The 26,902-nt window shown below is 40.0% G+C and overlaps 1 protein-coding gene across 7 annotated transcripts in view; it reads right to left on the bottom strand.

The window, feature by feature from the left end:
- The window catches only part of LOC144498965 (uncharacterized), an 80,614-nt gene that overhangs the window by 32,813 nt on the left and 20,899 nt on the right, over positions 1-26,902 (bottom strand). For 3 of the 7 annotated variants that reach the window (XM_078220961.1, XM_078220966.1, XM_078220962.1), the window contains 10 exons: positions 24,969-25,082; positions 23,728-24,052; positions 21,061-21,176; positions 20,236-20,353; positions 20,067-20,158; positions 16,317-16,461; positions 8,735-8,841; positions 7,349-7,472; positions 3,537-3,667; positions 2,879-2,926 (listed from right to left, as the gene is read on the bottom strand). In XM_078220961.1, the coding sequence (XP_078077087.1) occupies positions 2,879-2,926; positions 3,537-3,667; positions 7,349-7,472; positions 8,735-8,841; positions 16,317-16,461; positions 20,067-20,158; positions 20,236-20,353; positions 21,061-21,176; positions 23,728-24,052; positions 24,969-25,082 (1,320 nt within the window). The remainder of the gene's footprint in view (positions 1-2,878; positions 2,927-3,536; positions 3,668-7,348; positions 7,473-8,734; positions 8,842-16,316; positions 16,462-20,066; positions 20,159-20,235; positions 20,354-21,060; positions 21,177-23,727; positions 24,053-24,968; positions 25,083-26,902) is intronic. The other 4 variants (XM_078220964.1, XM_078220967.1, XM_078220963.1 and 1 more) reach the window with 3 other exon arrangements.

Raw genomic sequence — 26,902 nt, 5'->3', positions numbered from 1 at the left:
ATTCACTTTGCCATATCTCTTAGACCTAGGATCTATCTGATGGCCATTCAGGGATGGGTAATTTGCTTCCACGCACGGACAGTGGGAATATTTAGACTCTGCATCTGTAATTATTGGATTTTAGTGGAATGAGAGGTGATCTTATTGAGGCATAAAGGATCCTGAGGGGGCTTGACAGGGAGACGCTGAATATTTTCTCTCACCGGGAAAACAAGAATTAGAGGACACGGCTTCAAAGTAAGGGGTCTCCCATTTAAGACGGAGATGGAGAATTTCTTCTCTGACAAGGTCATTAATCTCTGGACTTCTCTACCTCAGGGAGCAATGGAGTCTGGATCACTGAATACATTCGAGGCTAATTCAGACTAATTTTTGATTTACAAGGCAATTAAAGGTTATGACGGCAATTAAGAAAATGGAGTCAAGGCCACAATCAGATCAGCTATGATCTTATTACATGGCAGAGTAGGCTTGAGGGGTCGAATGGCATACTCATGCTTCTATTTCTTATGCTGTTATTAAGTGGCTGAGTCACTAACTACAGAGGTTAATCACCTACTCAATCTATCCCACAAGATGTAACAGAAACCTTTAAATCAAATGGCCTGGCTATGAAACATTAGACAATTTCAGCCTCTTACTGCCTTATTATTCTGCTCTCCTTGCACAGTCTAGCTACTCCCCACACACATGCCGACAGTCTGCATAACATTCACCTGATCCCACAACAGGCACAGGATTGAACAGTAACACGGATCACTGGTTAGTGCTTCCCAAAGCTGCCTTTAAATTTAGTGGACTGTTAGTGCTTCCTTCTCTCCAAACAAAAGGCCTCCCACTTTCAGCTTTAATCCCAGTCAGCAGAAGGGAAATTATTCACCAAGTTGTATCAGAGGCCAAGCTTTGTGAATCCAGTAGTGAATCCAGTCTGGGGTAGGAAGCTGACAGCATGAACACCACCTCATTAAATGAAATACAAACGCAGCTTAATACAGCAAACAAAGGGTAAACATGCATGTCTGTGGGGAAGGAGCAGGGTGAGAGACTAATTGGATACCTCTCACAAAGAGCTGATACAGATATGTTAGGCAGAATGGCCTCCTTCTGTGCTGTATCATTAGACTACGACCTACAAATAACCGTGGCCTCAAACAATGTTAGCAACTGGGTGATTACTAGGTTTGTTTTACAAAACAATGTCTTTTTTTTCAAAACAACATCTACTCTCACTGTGCACCTTGATTCTTTCTGCAATTAACTGGAGCCTTTTCTTACTTTTTAAACAAATGGAAAATCATAATTTGATATCCCAGTGACGTGAAATCCTGGCATTGGAAATATCCGCTGCTTTACACATTTATCCTCTTTGCATTTGCGCCACCTGCTGTGCCCGATAGTTACTGCAGGTTCTTATATGGAACCCAATTCCTTGGCAACACGAGAAAGAAAATATATAGTCCTGTACTATAATGGTGCAAAATTGGAACAATACAACTATTTAACACAATATAGAGAAAATACTTATTTACCCAAAAATACAAAAAATAAATTTTAGTCAAAAAGACTTTGTAAAGACATGAATTGAAGTCTAAAAGGGCAGCACGGTAGCACAGTGGTTAGCACTGCTGCCTCACAGCATCAGGGACCCAGGTTCGATTCCCGACTTGGGTGACTGTCTGTGTGGAGTTTGCATGTTCTCCCTGTATCTGCATGGGTTTCCTCCGGGTGCTCCGGTTTCCTCCCACAGTCTGAAAGACATGCTGGTTAGATGCATTGACCCGAACAGGCGCCAGACTGTGGCGACTAGGGGAATTTCACAGTAACTTCATTGCAGTGTTAATGTAAGCCTTACTTGTGACTAATAAATAAACTTCAAACTTTACTTTCCATGGCTGGAATTTTCTGATCTCGCCCGCAGTCGGGATTCTCCGGTCCCGCTGCAGTGAATGGAATTTTGACTGAACACCAAATTCTCTGTTCTTGCTTGTAGAAGTGGCAGGGCGAGCGAGATCAGAGAATCCCAAACTATATTTCTTCTTCAAAAACAAAATTCGAACATAAATTGAAAATTCACTGATTGAGACTTCAAACTTTTGTATTATAGATAAAATACAGATGGTGTCTGTTTTATGCTTGACATTCTTTAGGGCAAAAAAATTCTAAAATACAACTTTACCACTTTTTTTCTTTATAAGGTTCTTTAAAGGGATCTTTGGATGAAAAATGTAATGTTTGACAAAATGTTTACTTCCACAAGACTGCTTTTAAAATTTAATTACATTTGTGTTTGCAACTGCCAAGGTAAAATCTAAGAATATGGGAACAGGAGTAAGCCATTCAACCTCATGAGCCTATTTCATCATTCAGTCAGATCAAGGTTGATCTACATAAAATACACTAGACCTTGGTGATTGTAGCTTATAAATAGGGAAGGAGCTGAAAAATATATACCAGTTGTCATATTTTCTATTTGTGAAACAACTGGAGCTGTTCACACAGTATACTTATCTATTCTGAACATTTTAAATAGGAGTTTTTTTATAAATGTATTTGAAGTTTTGGACACGAGATTGGAGGTATGGCCTGGCAGTGCTGACCGGGCACCCTGGCACTGCCCACAGGGTATATCTGTTACGGGGAAAGTGCCACGGGAGTGGTGTCTGAGCCTCTTCATTATTTAGGGTATTTCCCACCAGTAAGTCCTGTCATGTTTGACTTTGACATAGTCACATATAACTACAACACAGTGACACAAATTAAAAGCCAAACGTAGGCAAAATACCTACACATATATAGAAACCAGACCCGACAGGACATGACCAAGTGTACACTGCAACTGTTATTCATCACCTCAAAATTGAATCATGGGCTAACACACCTGGGGAACCCTCAGTAGCAGCCCCTCTTCACAGACACCAAAGGTCACCTGTATTAGAAGGTCTTGTTACTAGATCCTTGAATTTAAGTATTTTCACAGTTTCATGATCAAAGGTTTAACGAGATTCAAAAGGTCAACCTTGGGGATTAATCCAAAAGTTTTGAGTTGGACTTTACATCCTGATGAGACACTTATAAGACAATATGAAATGGCATCGGCATGCAGAAAAGTTACAACTCCATCTCTGTAGGTAAACAGGAGACAGGGATTATTCAACTGTCCTGCTGGTCACGGCTTCCAAATAGGTTAATTCTCCAAACAGAATTGAAAGAAAAATTCATTTACTCAGCCCGTTTAGGTCAACAATTTTGTAATTGAACGATGCAGTAATAAATTTCTTCAAAGAAAAAACACACCACACACATGACTTATTATAAAGATTGATATAAAATACTACCAATGTCACCAGACACATAACGAGCCATTATTAACAAACGTTGTAGAATATCATTTGCTAGTGAGCTCAAAACTTTTTTTTTTTTCTCGACAATATTTATCAAACAACTTTTATGTTGCATACTTGGCCGTTTCATTACAATGATTGTCTGACATCAAGCTACTCATGAAACTGGGAAGTGCACACCCTTCACATCCTTACCTGGTGGAACTCTACTCTGGTACGGAGCTGTGCTTTGTCTTCCAAGTCCTGACAACGCCCCTCCAACGCCAGGATTTGCTCCTGTAGTCTGTTCCGCTCCAGTTCTAGCTCCTCAACAACTGCCCTCAATCCTGTATAATTATAACTCTGTTATTTCAAAAAGTGTGGTAATAAAAATCAAACTGAATAGAACTTCTTAAAAATATGGATATATTCTCTCTCTCAAGCTATTTTTAATCAAAAACTTTGGGCCGGATTTTGCTGCAGAACTAACGGCAAGGCTATCGGCACTCACCATTGTTAAAGCATTAATTAGACCACAACTTCTGACAATTGTACATGTGCAATTAAATGTGAAAATCAGGAAGTTGCTGTCCAAATTGCCCTGATGCTCCAGGAGCTATGCTACACCTGTAACGCACCCAGACACAGCATTAATGCACAGGGAAGAGCATGAAATTGCAGTACTTAACATGATGGATACCCACTAAACAGGTCAGAAAAGCCTTGTCCATTCCAGTGCAAGTAAATGTTTTAGCAACATGATCAGTTTTAATTGCTGCCAAACAACTTCTCTGCCACTGAATCTCATCCCTTCAGATTTTAATTATTATTGGAGATTTAAAAATGTTTTTATTTTCTTTTTGTCTTCAATCTCTCTCTCTCTCTTGCTCCTCTCTCTCGATTTCGCTCTGTTCCTGATTTGACATTGAAGTAAATATTCTGAGACTTTGTGTTTCAAACTCTGCGCTGCTCATTAATGATTCTTTATTCTGACTGGTTGTTTGTTCCGCTCACGCAGGTCAAAATCTTAAAAATCATCATTAAAAATTCTCCAGTAAACCTGTGGGCAAGCCCAAGTGTAATGGACAGCTGGTGCTGTTGGTTTGCCAATGAGAGCAAAATCCGTCTATTTGTTTTTGAATATTCTGTATTATGCTCATGAGCTAAATGATTTTAAATTAGATATTCTACAACCTCAACTTTGCTTCACACATTCTATGAACACAGAAATATGCAAGCCAGATATAAGTGCAAATTTTGACATGATACTATCCATATCAATCCAATGTAACTGGGTTAAATGCCGTCTCATGCTGCACACGACATGCAAAAAACTCTCAAAATCCTGGATTTCAGAAACACCATCATCTCCTCTTAAAGAGGGAGAGGTGAGAGAGATGATGGAAGTGACTGATTAGACAGAAACAAAAAAGATCAAGAGAAAAAAGTGGTATAGGAGGGAAGAGAGAAATCAGATAGAGTCAAAAGCCGGGCAGGGGATAAGCAGAATTCAGAAATAAAGGAAAATGAATCAAGAGTAGTGGCTGGAGTAATGAGGGAAAAAAGGATACAGAGTCGGGGGACAACAACCCATATCAGACCGTAGGAGGAAGAGGAGGATGGAAGATGGAAGGACAAGATTCAGGTTTTTTTTTTGCGGAGAGGAATGATTTTGGCATTATTGATGATGGAGGAAGGGGAAGGACAGTCAGAAGATAGAGCCACTGCTGGCATTAGGCCAAGCAGGAATAGTTTCCTGATGAGGGGATGAGCTTGGAAAGAATCCCAGATGTCATAGAGTATTAGAGGTTTACAGCATGGAAACAGGCCCTTCAGCCCAACTTGTCCATGCTGCCCCTTGGTTTTTAACCACTAAGCTAGTCCCAATTGCCCACGTTTGGCCAATATCCCTCTATACCCATCTTACCCATGCAACTTTTAAAAGACAAAATTGTACCCACCTTTACTACTACCTCTGGCAGCTTGTTCCAGACACTCACCATCCTCTGTGTGAAAAAATTGCCCCTCTGGGCCCTTTTGTATCTCTCCCCTCTCACCTTAAACCTATATCCTCTAGTTTTAGACTCCCCTACCTTTGGGAAAAGATATTGACTATCTAGCTGATCTGTGTGATGAAGAAGAAGATATAAAGTGATAAAGGCCAAGGCAAGGATGAGGGTTGAGCCTGTAGAAGAAGGAAAAGAAGGAGGCGGAGGTAACTGAGCAAACATGTAACCTTCTCACATTTGGCTTCTGCATGAAAATGGGGGGGGGTACAGACGAATTTGAACTGTGCTTACCCTCAGGTTCTAATAGAATGACTTAGAAAAGGGAATGAACTAGCAACAGTACTTTGGATGACCAGGGCAGTTGAACAACTAGGCCAATCATGCACCAAGTGAGCAAACATGAATTTTAATGGGGTTGTGTGAGTATGGTAGATAGGGAGGGAATGGAAAGGAAAAAGATCAAAGAAATCCATCCCTTGCCACCTCCTTCCCTAGTACACCATTTTCACCACAAATATCAAAAACAGGAAAGAAAATATATTAAACTTTAATGGTTATAGGCCTAGTGTGTGTGTGTGAGTGTGTGAGAGAGAGAGAGAGGGGGGAGACAGAAAAGTCAAAAACACAAGCGTGAAACGGAGAAAACAGCAAGTTAGAGAGACCATTTATTGTCTTCAAGCAACGCTAGAGGGAAACAGATAACCACAATAATGGCTGAATTCCATTATACTTGAAAATTTGGTAAACACCCTGCCAATTCTATGTCAATAATTGCAATTTAAACAATCATCGATGTCCACTCCAGTCCATTTTACACCCTTGCCAAATGGGGATACTGTCACCTGACATTTACAGGTTTGTAATGACACCTGGGTCAGAATGTGCGCAGGCTTGCATTATCACACCTGGGTCAGAATGTGCGCAGGCTTGCATTATCACACCTGGGTCAGAATGTGCGCAGGCTTGCATTATCACACCTGGGTCAGAATGTGCGCAGGCTTGCATTATCACACCTGGGTCAGAATGTGCGCAGGCTTGCATTATCACACCTGGGTCAGAATGTGCGCAGGCTTGCATTATCACACCTGGGTCATATTGTGAGCAAAAAACAGAAAATGCTGGAAAATCTCAGCAGGTCTGACAGCATCTGTATGGAGAGAGAATAGAGCCAACATTTCGGGTCTGGATGACCCTTTGTCTAGAGTTGAAACATTGGCTCTATTCTCTCTCCGCAGATGCTGTCAGACCTGCTGAGATTTTCCAGCATTTTCGGTTTTTGTTTCAGATTCCAGTGTCCGCAGTATTTTGCTTTTATTATATCATGAGCAGGCTTGCATATCATCTGGGTTAGAATGTGCAGTACATTAAGCAAACTAGGGATTTTCACAGTAACTTCATTGCAGTGTTAATGTAAGCCTACTTGTGACACTAATAAATAAACTTTTTTAAAAACTTTAAACTATTTGCAGATTAGTAACTTATAGCTACAGTGATGATGCACCATGAGCAGCATGTTTGTAACATTAATTGTGCTGCAACTCAACTTGTTAGCTACAATCCTTAACCTTTACTTTAGCTGGTCTGGTTTGCAAAATAGCCACCTATACTATTAGTTTCACAATACATTTTAGACTACTAATTTTGCACCAGATCACAAAAGGAAGTCAGGAATAGTCAGCTTTTTGGATTAATTCTCAACTCCCTTGTCACGTAACTTTGCAGTTAAGAAACCAGTGGGGACCCTGAAGATTTAAATACTGGGTCAGATGATACCTTGGAAGGAAAACTAGCCAGTTCATCGAGCACGCTCATGCTTTTTATATTATGGATGTCAATTTATTTCAAATGGTATAATTTTACAGGGGGGGGGAGAAAACAAAAATCCAAACAATGCTGACTGAGGTTAGAATGTGCCAATAAACAAAATGGGTTATGTAAACAAAAGCTGTGAAGTTCAAAAGCACCACAAAATTGGTAGGTTGTGCATGCTTTCAATAACCTGTCCAGTGGGTATCACACCTGTATGATGGGAACTGTACTCTGGCCACAAACCTCCCAAGTTCTCCCCTTCGGTGTTATCAGTGCTATCCATACTAATGCTGGATTCTTCAAAATGCTGTTTCTCATCATATTCATAGTCACCCTGAAAATAGAACAACATCGCATTTACTTGTTTGCAGATGCAATTTACAAAAACAGTTGTCAATGTCACTTTATTCGGTCGTCAGACATTGGATTGTAAACATTTTAAACTTTCTAACTATAGTTCCTCAGTTAAAAATAAATCAACATAAAATAAAACAGATCTCCAGCTTCAGAACTATAATACATATTTATTTACCAACAGGTTTATTTGTTATCACGAGCTTTCGAATCACTGCTCCTTTATCAGGTGAATGGAGAGTTGGGTTCACAAACAGGGCATATGTAGACAGAGACACAATTGCAAGATAATGGTTGGAATGCGAATCTTTACAGGTAATCAAGTCTTTACAAGTACAGACAATGCAAGTGGACAGAGGGATTAACCTTTGATTATCCCTCTCTCCACTCGCATTGTCTGTACCTGTAAAGACTTGATTACCTGTAAAGATTCGCATTCCAACTATTATCTTGCAATTGTGTCTCTGTCCATATGTGCCCTGTTTGTGAACCCAACTCTCCACTCACCTGATGAAGGAACAGTGCTCCAAAAGCTCGTGATTCCAAATAACCTGTTGGACTTTAACCTGGTGTTGTGAGTCTTCTTACTGTGCCCACCCCAGTCCAACGCCGGCATCTCCACATCTTGATTTATTTAGATAATGCACTAATTGCCTGGTTTTAGATCAAGCTGGGGAACTATGATTGAAATCTGATAGCTTCATAGAATGATACGGCGGAGGTGGTGGCCATGAGGCCCATTGTGCCCGCACCTATCACTGGTTGAGCTATCTGAATATTTGCACAGATAGAAGCAAGGTTGACAGAATTACTGGCTGGAATTCTTCAACCTCGCCTGCAGCTGGGAATCTCCGGTCCCACTGCAGTGAGCGGAGATTTGGCTAAGCACCAATTTCACCGTTCTCGCTAGCAGTGGCCTCTATCACTGAATGCTATCTACAATGCAAATTCTGCAGTGCACTTCCAAAAGTATACTTAAGATATATTAAAAACGGAACTGAAAACTCCTTCCCTATTGTATCAGACAACACAGCTGATTCTTACTTAGAATAAAGCACTAAAAATTAATATAGTAAAAGTTACAGACATTTCACTATAGCAAATGTCAGTTAACATCTACCTTCTCAAAATGAATACAACCTGACTCAATATTTGCAAAGCTTAAAAGTAAAATGTAGCCATGTAGTGCAATGTTGTGGATAAAGCTTCACATAAAAGATAGAAATCAGCCTCATTACATACCCCGAGCTTTTGGCCGTCTGTGGCGTGTTTCTTCCTTTCTTGGCGCTGTCCTAGTCTTCCAAGTTGCACCAGTTCCTCCTCCAGCTCCTGCTGTCCTGAGACCAAAGCTGGATCAGAGCAGCCAGGAAAGAACCAGTCATCCTCAATCAGTTTTGTGCCACAGGAAGACAAGTCATTCAGACAGACAGCATGAACACAGACATCCATACACACGCCACACACTGATTAGATCCAAGTGACTTGATCACTACCTTGTGACTTCCCCAAAGTAAAATGATTGTTTCAGATTCAGTTGTGTTAGCATTCTGCATAGACTGCTGATATATTAATTCCTGAAGTTTTCAAGCAATAACAGGATTGAATTCACACTTTGTAAAATTAATTTTTGTTTTGAATTCACATCTGGGAACGAGTAATACTAAAACTGATTTATGCATTGCTTTAGGTTTCAAAACTATAGCAGTGCTATCCAATGTTCGTACTTATTTTAGTTGTACGGTTTGTATTTGATTCTGAATAAGTATACCTTAATTTGTATATCTGCATTTAATTTTGCTGCATCCTCAATAGCTTTAGCTTAAGTTTAAAATCTCAATAACTGCACTGTTGAATAATGTGGAACACATTGAACCATTCATGATCACCTCAAACCAAGCGAGTTTATCAAGTGGGAGGCAGAAGTGAAGCATTGCTGGGTGAGCCACACAATGATACTGAAAGAAGCTGGCAGCAAGTTACACACCACATCAATTTGTTTAGAGACTGATGTCTCACAGTGGCAGCACAGGTGGAGAAGGTGGTGAAGAACGCATATGGTATGCTTGCCTTTATACGACGGGGTATAGAGTATAAAGTCTGGAGTCTGATGTTGCAGCTGTAGAGAACGCTGGTTAGGCCACATTTGGAGTACTGCGTCCAGTTCTGGTCGCCGCACTACCAGAAGGACGTGGAGGCGTTAGAGAGAGTGCTGAGAAGGTTTACCAGGATGTTGCCTGGTATGGAGGGTCTTAGCTATGAGGAGAGATTGGGTAAACTGGGCTTGTTCTCCCTGGAAAGACGGAGAATGAGGGGAGACCTAATAGAGATGTACAAAATTATGAAGGGTATAGATAGGATGAACAGTGGGAAGCTTTTTCCCAGGTCGGAGGTGACGATCACGAGGGGTCACGGGCTCAAGGTGAGAGGGGCGAGGTATAACACAGATATCAGAGGGACGTTTTTTACACAGAGTGGTGGGGGCCTGGAATGCGCTGCCAAGTAGGGTGGTGGAGGCAGATACGCTGGCATCGTTTAAGACTTACCTGGATAGTCACATGAGCAGTCTGGGAATGGAGGGATACAAACGAATGGTCTAGTTGGACCAATGAGCGGCACAGGCTTGGAGGGCCGAAGGGCCTGTTTCCTGTGCTGTACTGTTCTTTGTTCTGGCATTGGGAAATCTTTTACTTTCAAGTAAAACGTAAACAAATTCCCTCAAAATAATATAGGGGAAATGTTTTTGGATGAATATCTTATCATTTCTCAGACTTCACAGTCTAAAAAGGGAACTTCCTAATCAAATTTGCCTTTAACTGTCAGTTCACATCTACCCCATTGCCTAAAATAGAAAATACAATTAAATTACTGAATAAAAACGTGTTGCTTTTCATTTATCAAGCATAAAATCACTGAGACGACTGACTCAGATGACTACATCGAATACACTTCCTCATACCCTGCTTCTGAAAGGGTTCTATCTCATTTTCATCTCTATTGCATCTGTCCTGACGCCACCATCAATACTCACGCTTTTGAAATGTCTTCCTTTCCATTCAATAGAGAATTCAATTCCTCCATGGTGAACAGTGCCCTTGACCAGGTCCATTCCATTTCCCACACTTCTGATCTCACACATGCTCCTCCCTCCCACAGTGAGGTCCTCATCTTCCACCCACCACATTCAACAGATCATCCTCTACCATTACTATCACCTCTAGCTTGACGCCATCACCAAACACAGCTTTCGCTCCAACCTCTTCCAACATTCTGAAGGAACGCCATGAACCTCAACCATCCTCCCCAACTGCTGTCTCTTTCCAACAACATCTTCCATTCAAATCCAGGAAATGCAACAGCTCTCCTTCCACATCTTCTCTTCATAATGTCCAGAGCCCCAAACATTATTTTCAGATGAAACAAGCAATATACTTGCAATTCATTTTGATTTAGTGGACTCTGATTGCTGCTCCCAGTGCAATCACTGGCGATATCAAGAGTGGATTGGGTGGCCACTTTGCAAAAACCCGTCCCCAAGCACCACCCAAGCTTCTGGTGGCCTGTCATTTTAATTCTCTGCCCCACTTAGCCTTCTACACCGTCCCAGTGAAGCATGAGCATGAGGAACAGCAGCTTATCTTGCAATTAGGCACTTTACAGTCTTCTGAATTCAACAATTTCACTGCTCCCATTTTCTTTCAGGAGGCAGCTGATTCTGCTATTACTAGTTCAACCTTGTTTGAAATTTTCCGTACATGCATTGCCTCAGTGCAACCCGTCCTTCTCTGTCCCCACACCAGACCATAAGCTTTCACAAAGGGTCATCGGGACTCGAAACTTCAACTCCTTTCTCTCTTTACAGATCATAGAATCCTACAGTGCAGAAAGAGGCCATTCAGCCCATCGAGTCTGCACCAACCACAATCCCACCCAGGCCCTATCTCCATATCCCTACATATTTACCCACTAATCCCTCTAACCTATGCATCCCGGGGCAATTTAGCATGGCCAATCAACCTAGCCCGCACATCTTTGGACTGTGGGAGGAAACCCACGCAGACACAGGGAGAATGTGCAAACTCCACACAGACAGTGACCCGAGCCGGGAATCGAACCCAGGTCCCTGGAGCTGTGAAGCAGCAGTGCTAACCACCGTGCCGCCCAAAGGAAACAATTAAGGAGCTCATCCAGGATTTGAACCCGGGACTTCTCGCATGCTCAGCGACTGAAACATCCTAAGCGATAATCATACCCCTAGACCAACAAGCCTGCACGTTGTCACTGATAATTGTCACTGATGCTGCCAGACCTGCTGAGATTTTCCAGCATTTTCTCTTTTGGTTTCAAATTCCAGCATCCGCAGTAATTTGCTTTTATCCAGACCATCCATCTTTTGTTCTTAAAGTTGCAACCTCTAACAGCTACAATTCAACATCTAATACATTCTCCCTCCCTCCAGTCCTGACGAAGAGCCAAAAGGACGCAAAATATGAACTGTGTTTCTCTCCTTACAGATGCTGCCAGACTTGCTGTGTTTTACCAGCATTCTCTGCTTTTGTTTCTTTACTTGTCCCACTACTATCTCCTTGCAACTGCCCCTTCATCCTTTGATTTCCATCTAATCTCTCCTGCCTTCCTTCCTATCAAAGATCTTCCCTTTTGTTTTTCCACATCTGTTCCTGCCTCTGAACATGTTAAAACCTGTTACACCTGTAACCATTTCCAGTTCTTATGAGAAGTTATCAATCTGAAACGTCAACTCTGATTTCTCTTTCCTCCACGGATGTTGCCTGCTCTGCAGTTTTTTCCAGCATTTTCTTTTTTTTATTTCAGAGTTCCAGCATCCACAGTACATAAATGAAGTTTTAGGTTCAATATTCCCTTCAGTTATTATCATATCACAACCTTTTGAAATTTGGTTAGAATTAACTACCTCCAATTCAAAGAAATATTAATTCTACCTTGGGGAAACCACTCAGGATAATTGTCACTGGCATATGGGCACAGACAGATCAGTCTAAAGAGTAATCATTGTCAGTAACAAAGGGATTTTTGACTTTCTGAAAGATAGGAACACTTCAGAGAGTAGTAATTAGCTGAATATCATAGTTATTGGGAGAGTGGGATATAAAATGGACACAGATGCACCTGTTATCTAATTCGCTTACAAATATTAATGCAAACCTTTTCTGGCAAAAGGAACAGTCCCATCTATTTTGCGATTTTTAGAATGAGCACTGTAAACATGTCCTACTTAAATGAAACAAACTTGTCTTCAGCATGCAAAGCAACAAAGGGAACAATTAAATACAGCAACAAAACTCAACACGATCTCATACAAATTTAGGCCAAACATTCATTTGTCATGAAATGGCAACGGCCTCCATATGAAGGTGGAAAGGATCAGTCGGAAACCATCTCTGATGGGAAGTGTTCATCAGCATTTCTGAGCAGCAAACGTTCAATTTTTTAAAAAAACAATTATGTCACAGCACAACAGCTTCTCGAGTGCACTGCTGATGATTTCCAGGTAAGAGTTCTGAAGGCTAGAAATGACCTGCAGTGCACTGCACGGGACATTGGTGACATGAACCTGCATGCACAAAACTGATGGGAAACTAAGCTCTTTATGGCTGGCCAAATCACAATTGCATGAGCAGTGGAGGGGGAAGTGGATGGAATCGCTGAGTGCTCATCAGGGAAACGGTAGAGAAAAAGAAATATCAACAAAGTCATGCTTAACTGAAAGGGAACTACTCAGCAATTTTCCTCAAATTAAAACACAGATCTTTTCATATCTATTTCAGAAACGCATCCACAGAAGTCAAGAGTTTTTACATCACATCACCATGGATATATTTGAAACAGAGGCAAAAAAAAAAATCCGAACTTAAAAAGCAAGCAAAGAAGCATGAGACAAGGTACTGTTATGGGCAGGTTTCTATCCAATAATGCCACTTTTCAGTCTAAAACAGTTGTGAGGAAATTTAAGCTAATCCTTTAATTGCACATCTCTTATTTGGTTTCCAAAACTTGTGAATACTCAAAGTCGGTGTGTGTTAACATATTCTCTATCCCATTAATTGTGGGCGGCACGGTAGCACAGTGGTTAGCACTGCTGCTTCACAGCGCCAGGGACCCGGGTTTGATTCCCGGCTTGGGTCACTGTCTGTGTGGAGTTTACACGTTCTCCCAGTGTCTGCGTGTGTTTCCCCGCCGGGTGCTCCGGTTTCCTCTCACAGTCTGAAAGATGTGCTGGTTAGGTGCATTGAACCAAACAGGCGCCGGATTGTGGCGACTAGGGGAATTTCTCAGTAACTTCACTGCAGTTTAAAGTTTGGCAGCCTTGTGCTGAAATCTGACTGTGGAACTTGCAAATGGAACTAAAGTTGTAAAATATATATTTTTTCCTAGTAAGCCTTACTTTGTGACTAATACATAAACTTTTACTTTTACTTTAATATTGCACCAACATCAACTGCTAACGTTCAGCAACCCTAATTGTGCATTTTCAATGGACAAAAATGGCATTCGCTGTATGAAAGGTGCTGAATCCTCAATGGCCCAATGTAAAAAAAAATCACTATTCCAAAGGTGCAAATGATTGGAAACCTCTCAACCAGAAAGCACAGTCAATACTAATATGATCAATAACTACGATCAGAGTTTATTTAAATATTCGTGCAAATTCATCATTTGTGTGTATTTTTATTTGTTAGAATTTTGTATTTAACACAATAGAATCTTACTTACCAGAATGGCAGCATGGACAAGTTGGGCCGAAGGGCCTGTTTCCATGCTGTCAACCTCTATGACTCTATGAGTCTATAATTCAACGTCATTAAGTTGGGAATGGCTTGCTGGGCATTAATGGCATTTGAAGAAATAGCAAAACTATCTCAGTTTGAAATGAGATTGTCAACAACTAACATTTGTGTGGTATTACATTCCTTCAGTTTAAAGTTTGGCAGCCTTGCGCTGAAATCTGACTGCGGAACTTGCAAATCGAACTAAAGTTGTAAAATATATATTTTTCCTAGTTAAGCTGTAATGAGTCCATCTAAACTACATAAATAAGGTTTAATTAGCACAGATTGTTCTTGAAGTGTATAAATGGAGGCCGCTGCACCCAGCAATGTGTGGCTGAAGCTGATGTAATTTTATACAAGCCACATAACTGGTAATAGCTGTGTTTCATGATAAAATATATCCATAAGTGACAAAATCTAAAACAGATTGGTGAAATTTATTCTCGGTAAAACTATATTTTACAGTAAGTTAATCCATGACAGCACTGGCTTCATATCACAATGTTGTGCATTAATGGAGCATTTGCAGTCACAATGGCAGCAATTTTCATGGAAACAGAATTGGTAGGCAAGATATAATAAAATCTATAAAGCAGCAAATAGTGGAAAAAAAACGTGGTCAGACCTGTGCATTCTTCAGGTTCAAATGACTATGATTCAAAGAATCCATGTAATTTGGGTAGTTCTACTTGTAGCATACTCCCAAGTGTTCTCACCACCCAATTCAACAGCACTTAAAGTATAACTTGCATCAACATTTAGAAGCTTTAATTAAAAGAGGAAACAGGGCCTGGCCTGGCACCAGAGCTGAACAAAGTCAGCCGCTCCCATGCAGGGAGTTTTATCCCTCTGTACTGTTGAGTTTGATTGGACCCAAGCAATAGTTACAGTCCAAATGCAGTCTCTTAATGACAGAGCACAAATCATGCCACTTTTTCAGCCATTAAGCTTTATTCCTTTATTCATACTATATAGGTATAAATATCCCTCAACCAAGGATTCTTAAAAGCAGATGTTTTTTTTTGTTTATTCAGCTCTCTCTCACTAAATGTAGGATATAATATTGGGACAGAAAAATAGATGGCCAATTGCAGACAGTGCAGCATCAAATGGAAGCAACGACGAGTGAACTCAATCACACATCAAACAAGTGGTAAAAGGTTATTTGTGAGGATAATAATGGGTCTTGTTCAGATCCTTTAAGGTCACCCTTATTGCATTCTAAACAGAAGTCTGATTGAAGAATTTTCTTACTAACTTTTAACATGTTTCTTTTTCGGCATCTTATAAGCAGTATTTGATTAGCTGGTACTGCAATGCACCTCTCAGATTTGTTTTATAGGCTGTATCTTATTAGCAGGTACCGCAATGCACCTCTAGAATAGAGCTACCAACCCTCCAACATTGTCCTGGCATCTCCTAGAATTAAAGATAAATCGCCAGGACATGGCTACAAGTAACATAGGAGAAAAGTCAAAGTAGCATTAAATAATGTGTTCTTTTTCCCTTGAACATTTGCATTTGAGAGTTATAAAAATGTTGTGGGGGTGGGGAAAAAACAGGCCATTTGACTCTCAGTCAAGAATCATCCAATCAGGTAGAGAACAGCCTATGGCTTCTCTAATTGTTGGGGAAAGGCGAATGCTGAGAGGGTTGATGTGTTGGAGGATAACTAATGGAGGAGGTTTAGGGTGGGGTAATTGGAGGCTGGATGTTATGCAATGAAACCTTCAGAAATATGTCCAAACACAGTCAGCAATCCTACGCTGAGATTGAAGAGATCTGAAAACTTTGCATGGGAACAGCTGATGTATTAAACGCTTTGTCCTGTAGTTGTCAAAATACAAGGTCGTATATATTCTGGTTCAAATAACCATAAACATTCTATACCTCAATCGGAATTAATAAAAGAAACTAGACCCTTAAATGCAACCGAATTGCAACACTCACTCAAATCTGTTAAACTGCTCACAAAAAAATATATATAAATTGTTCAACCACAGAACTGCGTAATTTACCTTCTCTTTCTTCCTCAATTTGTGTCATCCGTAATTCCATAACAGCTCTCTCCTCTTTGGCCTGGCCCGGTGCCGATTCAGAAACCATTTCTTGCCACTCAAGCAAACGACTCTGCAGCTCTTCGGCACTGCCAGATTCACTTGTCTACAGGGACATTACACAAATGTACAGTCAGCCAGAAGTCTAATTGGATAATTACACATTCTTCTTGTGAATGTCATTATATTGAGAACATGTGGCCGTTACATAAAACAGCGGTAATTGTGCCCATTTGCGTCTCAGTTATATTTGGTCAACGGTGCGTCAAATAGATCAAAGGCTCAAAGTGATGCAGCAAAACTGGCACTGCTTTGATGAAGCGGGTGGCCTCTTCCTCCAAGTGCTGTCATAACTTATAACCATAAAATTACTTTCCTTTCCAAAGTGAATTCATTCATAAAGTATCCGGTCCTCAATTATTTTCTGTTGAAAATTACGCAACAAGTGAGGAATGCCGGATAGACAGGATTTTCGGATGGCGGGATTTCTCACTCCACCACCCAAAGAGTCGGCAGGGAGCTTATCCCCACTGATCAGAGAGCAGCCCCATCACCAGTTCATCCTACAGAATATTTATTAGCTGGAGACGGTACTTCCACCCCTCACGCAAGCCCCACTCAGAGAGCTGCCAGTCAATCTGATAGGCAGGCAGCTCTGTAGTCCCAGCAGCCTCAGTGGCAGCAATGACCAAGACCGGGACTGCAAGCAGTCCCCAGATTCTATGCCGTAGGGTCCAGGACCATGTAAAAGTGGGAGTTTTAATAGTGGCGTTATGATCCCAGTTGGTGTTACTACTCCCAGAATGAAACCATGGTTCAAAAGACCGTAACTTACAATTTGCTTAGAAAAAGTGGATGAACAGAGTCACAGAACTGCCAATTAGCTTTCAACAACAAAAAAATTATTCTATATGAAAAGTTTGACTACAGTATGATACTCCTTCACTCCTACTTATTGCCACAAATGTGCATGGATTTTAAGGATAATATAGGTTACAAAATGTATCTTAAACTAGAAAATTTTCAGTAAATACAGTCACTGTAACCCAACAGGCTAACTATGGTCAGACAACAATCCACTCTGAAACCAAGTGGCGAATGCCACTCAATTGGTCTTCTGTGGATTTCTCCTCAAATCCTATCCCACTCCCCCCAGAGGACTATTAAACACTGTGAGCAAACTTATCTCACTGGACTCCAGCATCCACCCGAGTGTTTTCAAACTCCTCTCTCGAACAGACACATCTTAGAATCTTTTATCAAACAATGCTTTCCCTCAGCTGTTTTCAGCAAGGATTGGCCTTCAGGTTTTCCAACTCTCCTTTCAATATTCCTTTGTCTTGAATAGCCTGGAGAGAGAACCTTGGGAGTAAGGTCGTGCCAAGGACCTGTTGTGAAAACTGGGAACCTTGAGGGAGGTATCCCACCCTTCCCATACAAGGCCAAGCAGGGTGACCAGCCGGGCTTCACCCATGTTGCTGAACTCCTCGTGCCATTCTCAAAATTGCAGCTGGGAAGGAACCAGCCCTTAAGTCACCAATAATTGGTTATTTAATGGGCCAGAATTGGGGCATGGCCAGGCCAATTTGCAAAATTCCAGATCAGTGTTCACAGTATCCAAGCCAGCTGGTGAAGTCAAAACCCTGATGTCATCAACACTTCTTTAACATGATGATTAGAAATGTTAGGTCTTGTTAAGGGGATACAATGATGTCCTGTTTGTGCAAACTCTAAATCTACAGATTAACCAAAAACAAAATAGCCGTATCATTTTCCAAATCAAATTTCATTTGAACTTTTTTCATGGACAGCTTACTCACAGGGAGGGTATTTCACTGGATAGTACATCTATGCTGATAAAATGGTTTACCCTGGCTATTTTACATGGACTCACCACTCTCTTTAGTGACTTTAATACAAATCATCTGTAAATGTGAAGTAAATAAACTTTACTATAACCTTACTACGGTCTTAAGACAATCCAGACAACATTTTAACCAATCCACTCCACATACCTTGGACATGCACCCACTATCTAATACAACACAATAGAATGAGTCCGCAATGAGGGATTCAACAGAGAGATCTCGGTGTCCATGTGCATAGATCCCTGAAAGTTGGCACCCAGGTTGATAGGATTGTTAAGAAGGCGTACGGTGTGTTAGCTTTTATTGGTAAAGGGATTGAGTTTCGGAGCCATGAGGTCATGCTGCAACTGTACAAAACTCTGGTGCGGCCGCATTTGGAGTATTGCGTACAGTTCTGGTCGCCGCATTATAGGAAAGATGTGGAAGCGTTGGAAAGGGTGCTGAGGAGATTTACCAGGATGTTGCCTGGTATGGTGGGAAGATCGTATGAGGAAAGGCTGAGGGACTTGAGGTTGTTTTCGTTAGAGAGAAGAAGGTTAAGAGATGACTTAATAGAGGTATACAAGATGATCAGAGGATTAGATAGGGTGGATAGTGAGAGCCTTTTTCCTCGGATGGTGATGGCTAACACGAGGGGACATAGCTTTAAATTGAGGGGTGAGAGATATAGGACAGATGTTAGAGGTAGGTTCTTTACTCAAAGAGTAGTAAGGGCGTGGAATGCCCTGCCTGCAGCAGTAGTGGACTCGTCAAAATTAAGAACATTCAAATGGTTATTGGATAAACATATGGATGATATTGGAATAGTGTAGATTAGAGGGGCTTTAGATTGGTTTCACTGGTCGGCGCAACATCGAGGGCCGAAGGGCCTGTACTGCGCTGTAATGGTCCATGAATATATACTCAAAGTACTTAAATAAACAATGCCATTCACCTGTGAATACTAACAATATAATTAACAAATTGGGGCAGGCAGTAGGGCAGCAGTAAGACCAACTGTGGAATTGTATGAACCCCCCACACAGCCATCTGCACACCCACCAGCAAGGACCATAACATTCTGCCCGACAGGTCAAAGAGTCACTGCAGCACATTGGCCTGTTCTATTCTTTCTATTACTTCAACAAGTATATCCGTTTCCAGTCGTTACTGATGACCATATAGACAGATTTCTCAAAAACCTACTACGAATGGCATTGTGGTTCTGAAGAATGTCTTTGCGGCAACAATATAACGGGAATTTAAGTTCTCACCATCAAAGGTTGACATGACCCAAAACAGACAGGACTTGGATTCACAGATGATTGTATTTATCAGGATTTATCTCCAGATTTTGACTAATATTTTCCCCATTTGCAGCAAATTGTATTATTTAATATCAGCTGCACCATTTTCTCATTCTTGCCAACAGATCTTCATAGTTGATGTTACTACAACATTATCATTCAAACTGTAATTGTAGAACTCTCTGCAACACTAAAACTAATAAAAAATGTGGACATGCTCTGTTGTTTCCAATACTACTCAACCCAATACAAAGTAGACTCTTTCAGGTCAAGTGTGTTTGGTAATATACACCGAAGCAGTCTTTCATGGAAGCAGAATGCCCACCTTAACTGCAGATACCAAGTCAGGTAGGCACAAGGGACAAAAAAATGCAAAGGACAAACTTAGCCATCTGCCCCATTTAAAAAAATCTAAAATAAGCAATAAGAAAACAAAACTCATCAATTCAAAAAATCCATTGACAGTTTGAGGCTGTTCAGATTGTACAAAATCTGTATCATAAGACCGTAAAACTGCACATGGATAGATTATATATGACACAAAGAAGTCTGCCAACCTGTGAAGTTGCCCGTTTGGTCACCTGTTCCAGATCTGCTTGCATTTTCTGTTGTTGTTCTTCATACAGTTCTAATTTTGCCAGAAGCGCCTCTGAAAGAAAAATGCAGCATCTCTCAATAACAAGGACAGAAGGATAGAAAATAATCAAAACCAATTGCTGAACATACCATTTTGTGCCCTGAGCTTTTCAAGATCATTTGCTCTTTGTTCCAATTCCCCTTTCTCCTCCTCCAGTTCAGCAACTCGGCTTTTCAGGGCAATTTGCTCTTGGTGAGAAGTTCCACTCTAAATGAAAGAGAAAATTTAAATTAAAGCAAAGGGATGTATTATTATGAATAACATAAATGTCAATGCAAATTAAAATGGAATCAGAATGTTCTGCAGTTAATTGTGACACAAGTGCTTTCTACTTCACATTTTCATTTTGTAATTCACTTCCTGCTGTATGTTCATGTCAATTCCTCATCAATTCCTGGTTAGAAAAGATTAGTACTGCATCTGTCAGTACCTGCAATTCTGCAGTAAAACGGCGGATTTGACACAGTTAGGGGGATGGTAGATGAACACAAAGAGAGAGGAATAAAAGGATATGCCAATGGGGTCAGACGGAGATTAAGTGAGACTTTGCTCATGTGAATGGATGGCATCATTTAGTTGGCTTGAGTGGCTTGTTGGTATTGTGCACATTCTTCATTTGATGCAAAAACTGCACACTGAAATTCAGATCTGCTGTCCATCACTCAGTGCCCCTTCACATAGTCGATCTGAGACAGAAGACTCACTATGCACAGAAGTCACAGTGAAAAAGCTCTCAAGACACCCAATGCAAGAAAGGAGGTTTTAATCGTTCATGAAACAAAAAGGTACCATCACAACGATCCCATTTCCATTTTGAGGCTTCGGTCTTAGCATTTTAATTCCATTTCAATAAAAGAAAGACAGGCCTTTTTACAGCTAGTCACCAGATATCAGAAATCTATATTTACACATACCATTGCATTCCTTAGATCTTCTTCAGCCTGCCTGATTCTGGATTTGGACCAAGCTTTCATTTTCAGGAATTTAGCCTCTGATTTAGCAGCCTCTTCCGTTTTAAGTTTCAGTTGTCCTATAAAGAGAATGAAAATAAACATATTAATTACACATCTTAACAATCATTGGAACAATTCAATTTACCATTTAACTCAGCAGCAAAGAATTGTTATTGTATCTAATGTAAACATAAGCAGATTTTTACCATGCTATGTTGTAAATAATAGAAAGCTACTGGCATCTGATGTGTTTTTTATGTTTTTTCCGTCGAGACTTTAGTATAATTGTTGAAAATACAATACTGCGCCGTGCAAAAACAAATAGTGAGTAATGTGTTTATACAATGTGTTATTTTTCCCTTCTTGCCTCTTAGATGTTCAACACTATCATTCTGTCAATGCTAGAATGAGTTGTAACACAAGTTTAAATGGGTACAATCTTGTCAGGACAGTGGTGTGCCCTGTTATTAATTTAACCTCATATAACTCAGAATCCATAAAGGAATGAATTGGCTCTGGCTTTGTTACCTCATTTTCTTTATTTAATGTGGTTATCCTTAGAGTTTTTATCCATCTTTACTTTCATTCTCATTTGCAATGTTAACTTCACAAGGGTTAATGCATGAGTTATTAGCATCAGAGATGCTACTTGCATGAAAACATTCTGCTTTACTTTATTTGCCAGGGTGAATAAACCCAGATCTGATCATTCATAAAGTTACCAATCAATTGCAGGGCCCACAAGAGATTATGATATTTTAAAGGGCAATCAGGCTATAAAATGAATGATAAAAATGGCTGAAAAATACTGATCAAGTGACAATACAAAATAGACAAGCTATAAGTGAAAACTAAAAAGCAAACATTGACAGGTGTAATCAACAATCTTATGACTCTATCAACTTTACATTTATCATATTAAATGCATACATGGGAAAATGAAGTCACTATACTGCCACATCTCTAATTTCATGCCTGTATCCAAACAGAAATTGTGCTTCACAACTATAAGAGTTCACAGAACCGAAGGCAGGAATTTGACCCATCATAGCTGGCTCATAGCTAGAATAATTCAAAACTATGGCTAACATACTCTCTTCCCAGGTCAATATCTTCCCCTGCTTCAAATATTTACCCATTTTACCATAAAAGATGGAACTCTCTCTGCTTCAACTTCTCCAGTGGCAAAGCATTTCAAACTTCAATAACTTTCTGCATAAAATGTCTCTGAACATCTATCTTTATTTTTAACGAAAGATCCTTTGTTACTTAATCTCGAGAGAAAATGGTCATTCCCTATTTGTTCTATCAAAGCCTTTTATTATTTTAAATACCCCTATTAAATATCCTCTTAAGCCTTGTCTGTTACAGAGAACATAGTCTCAGTATTGTCCCACAATCTCCTTTTGTCATTACAGTTTCTCATCCCTTGTATTATTTTCCCCTTACTATTGTTCAAACCCAAGTAATATAAAATAAGACGTCTGCAGAATTATTGAAGTGTCTCAGTTGCGGCGTTAACACTTCCCGGTTAGTGGCAATTTAGAAAGAAACAACTGCATACCACTCTCCATGTTAGGACACCATGAATGGAAAGGGCCCCCTAAATTCCTTCATGATGTCAGTCAGGGAGTTTTACCAAAAAAAAAGCTCCTTGGCAATAGTCAATTGATAATTCACCAAGTTCAACAAGGAAATTAATCACCCAATCTCCCAGGTGACTACATTCACTATTGGGTCATTTCAATGATATCTACAGGTGAAAGCAATAATTGTAACAGGAACTAAATTCTACTGGGACTTTTCTTTCCATGGGTTCTCTAAACTTTACTGTCTACTGATCAAAGGATCTGACCAGGACACAAGAACATTAGAAATAGGAGCAAGAGTAGACTATACAGCCCCATCAGTCTGTTCAGCTATTGCTGAGCTTCAAGCTCAACTTCATTTTCCTGTCCAAAGTTCATAACCCTTGATTTTTAAAAATTATCAATCTTAGCCGTCAATGGCTGAGTATCCATAACCTTCTCGGCTTGAGAATTCCAAAAATTCATAGCCCTCTGAGTGGGGGAAAAAAATCATCCCAGTCCTGAATAGCTTTCTGATAGAAAGACTAGAATTTATATAGCTCTTCCAAGGAAGTATTTTTGTAGAGTACATGAAACAGTGATAAAATGCAGGAAATATGGCAGTCAATTTGCATCAAGTGGAGATTAGCTAGCTCAGTTGACTAGAGTGTGATCCAGAATGAAGCCAATGGCATGGGTACAACCCCTGAATCAACTGTGATAGTTCATGGAAGCCTGCTTCTTGCCCTTCCCCATCCTTGATGAACTGTGGTGCCTCACAAGCTATATAACCACTTGTTTCTTTCTCACAAGAGAGATCTCCCTTAATCCCTTGTGGACTGAGGCTAATTACCTTAAATATTTAATTTGTACAAAGGTCCAATAAACAGCAATGACTAGATAATCTGCCTTTTTGTTTGGTTATTAGGTAATAGAACTGGAATAAAATGAAGCTACGACTGATCATCTCAAACTACCATCTATTTGGGTGTCATGATGAAATCCTGTAGAGTGGACCAACATTTGCACATCAAAAAAGCAGTAAAGCTTGTGCAATTACCTTCCAATTCTTTAATCCTCTGTTCAGTAGAATTATCTACAGTAGCAGTTGTCTCTAGTGCTACAGAACCATCACGGGCTTGTAAATCTTGCAATTGTTTCTGAAGTTTTAATTGGCGCTGTTCCTTCTCAGTCAGTTCAGCTTCGTGTTTCTCTTCAATCGCCTGCAATTGAATGTTGTGTTTCTCTTTCATATTTTTCAAGTCCGCCTCATGTCTTTCCATCAGATCCCTTACCTGGGCTCTCATCACATGCTTTTCAGCATCAAGCTTAGCCTCAAGATTGTCTTTTTCTAACTGAAGAATCCTCAATTTTTCAATCATCTCCTGAAAATTTCAAAATCACATATTTTCCTTCAATGAAAAGTGCAAACCAAAATGACCTTTATAAACCTCAAGTATAAATGCAGAAAAACTGTCCTCCTTTGTAACAATATAAAGTGTACGGAATTAAACAAGAACTAAAAGAAGAAATAAGTACCTACAACAGTTGATAGGAAAGTGCAGAGCAACATCCGCTCCTAAAAGAACAAGAGCAACAGATACCTGGGAACATCGTAAAACTGGAGGTTCCTCTCCAAGTCACTCACCATCCCGACTTGGAAATATATCGCCATTCTTCACTGTCACTGGGTCAAAATTCTGGAACTCACTCCCGAACAGCACTGTGGGTGTACCTACACCTCAGGGACTGCAGCGGTACAAGAAGGCAGCTCACCTCCACCTTCTCAAGGGCAGCTAGGGATGTGCAATAAATGCTGTCTAGCCAGCCACGTCCACATCCCAGAAGTGATTTTTTAAAAAAAATATTAAGGATAGGAATCTGTTACATCCTAAGTATATTTTTGGTCTGTACTAGTAAATGCTATGTGGAGTTGTTGATGAGGTGTTACAAAAGCATGGTCGTACAGAACATTGATCTACAGTGCCTATAAGTGACGATAATCTGGAATTACAGTGCCACCAGGATCCGTTTACATTGGAAATTCTCATTATAACTGATTACATTGGCATTTCAATGTTAAGAGGTAACAAACAAAGTGAAAACAGGGAATAAAGTGTGTTAACAGGGAGTGTTGCGCAAACAAGACTTTATAATATATTACATCAGAATGATCCACAGATGTTGTCTGTCACTTTAAATTGTATTACCACAGGCTGAAAGAAAATCCCTCAGCTAGTCAATCGCAGAGATCTTTCCTTTACCATCAATTTACAGAGCAGCAAGCAACTCTTTCCCCACCTGTATCTGTTGATCTCTTCCATCAAGCTCTTTCTGCAGCACATCCACAACTTGTGTCCTTCCCAATAGTACCTCCTCCTTCTCATGAAGCTTTTGTTTGAGGGCTTTCAACAACTGCAGGAATCAACAGAGTGAACAATAACAATTCCTAACAACAAAAAACTTTCAACAGAAATACCAACATTTGTAGTGAGAACATTCCAATCAGTAGGTTCCCATCTGGCTTTATTTTTATGATGTTAGAAATTGCTGTTAATTATACTAGGGGATGAAAGCTCTGCACACCCTTAAGACATTCCTTTGTCTACATTAACACATTTATTTTAAATCATCTAATACCTCTGTCAGATTGCATCAATAGGAATGTCAAATTAACGGACCAAGTATGTATTTACGAGCATCACCAACTGTAATTTGTAGCCTAAAGATACTTAATGGTTTACTAGTCAAAATGTGTTAATTGCCCCAGGCAAGTTTCAAAATCTGCTCCTCAAAACGCACTGAAGGATAGCATTATTGGAAATAAAGAAATCTCTGGAGCGTTCTGTAAGAGAGGGCTGGCAGCCAAACATGTATGATGGCTCCAGAACAGAGAAAATGATAACAAATTGGAAAGCAGAAGAAGCTGTAACAGTGCCAAACAGGTTTGATAACACTGGCATGGGGTGATAGGGAGTGGGTAGATGGAAGGGGAAGAAGAAAAAGTGATAAAGAAGCATACTATGTATGCTGGCGTAAATATAGCAATATATCAAACACCTGTACCCACATTAGACATGGGCATGCCACCTTGAAACAGCACAGTACAGCATCTAAAAATATTTCCCCAATCATCTAGATACATCCTCTTCGATAGTAGTACATGGTTTCACAATCCAGCAACAGTTTGATAAATAATGCATGAAATATTATTTACGATAAATCTCAGCAATATAATAATGCATTGGTACATGCAGTATTTTTGCAAATAGCCATTTGGGGATTTTGCCCATTGCATGCAAGAAAAAAAATGAATCCATCACACATGATTTCCTGCCTGTCGAGATATACCAACTGCTTTTGTTATCCTTAACTCAAGAAAAATTAACAAAAACAACACTGCATTTGTTGAAGTTGACATACAAATTTAGAGCCTCTGTGGATGGATTCAATCATTTAGTACAATCTGGGTGAATAAGCAAGTTTAAGTTTACTTGTGCCAAGTATATTCAAAATCTTTATGAGCAGAAATAAGCTGATCAGCAAACAAAATTCAGGGTTTTTTTGGTAGAAAAGGAGGGCAAGGTTACATGCATGCCGGCTTCTGCCTAATGAGAGGGCTTTGTTATCTAATAGGAGACACTTCAACAAGGGCAGATACCCAATGAAATTGGCCCTAGTAATAGCTGGAACCACAAAATTACTTGGAAAAATTGTAATAGACCAACTAATTCATAAGCCAGAGCAAAAACTAATTCATAAGCCAGAGAAAAAAACTAATTCATAAGCCAGAGCAAATACTAAGTCATAAACCACAGGAAAAACTAAGTGCAGAACAAACATAAAAGGGAGCGTGGTTGACATTATTCCACATTACGGAAGAATAATAAAATGAGCTAGGATGTAAGAGCAGCATGGTGGTTGAACTACAATTCTGCAATTTCTGCTCTTGTCAACAAAGAAGTATGGGGATTTCCTTCCCTACTGTGTTATTAGCATAAATCAGGTTTGTGTCTGTAACATCGGAATTAAGGTCGTTCTGTGTTAATTCAATGGAAATTCATTAGTGACCTTAGAATCAGAAATAAGGAGAAGCAAAGGCAAGTTAGTAGACAGTAGATTAGGTGATTTATTATTTCAGACTGCATAATACAGATCAAAATTAACAGGCAATTGTGCAATAGTCACAGAACCGTAGAATCCCGACAGTGCAGAAAGAGGTTATCCAGCCCATC

Source organism: Mustelus asterias, chromosome 9, assembly GCF_964213995.1.
Source record: "Mustelus asterias chromosome 9, sMusAst1.hap1.1, whole genome shotgun sequence".
Classification (NCBI taxonomy): Eukaryota; Metazoa; Chordata; class Chondrichthyes; order Carcharhiniformes; family Triakidae; genus Mustelus; species Mustelus asterias.
This window is presented reverse-complemented; position numbering and strand designations above follow the sequence as displayed.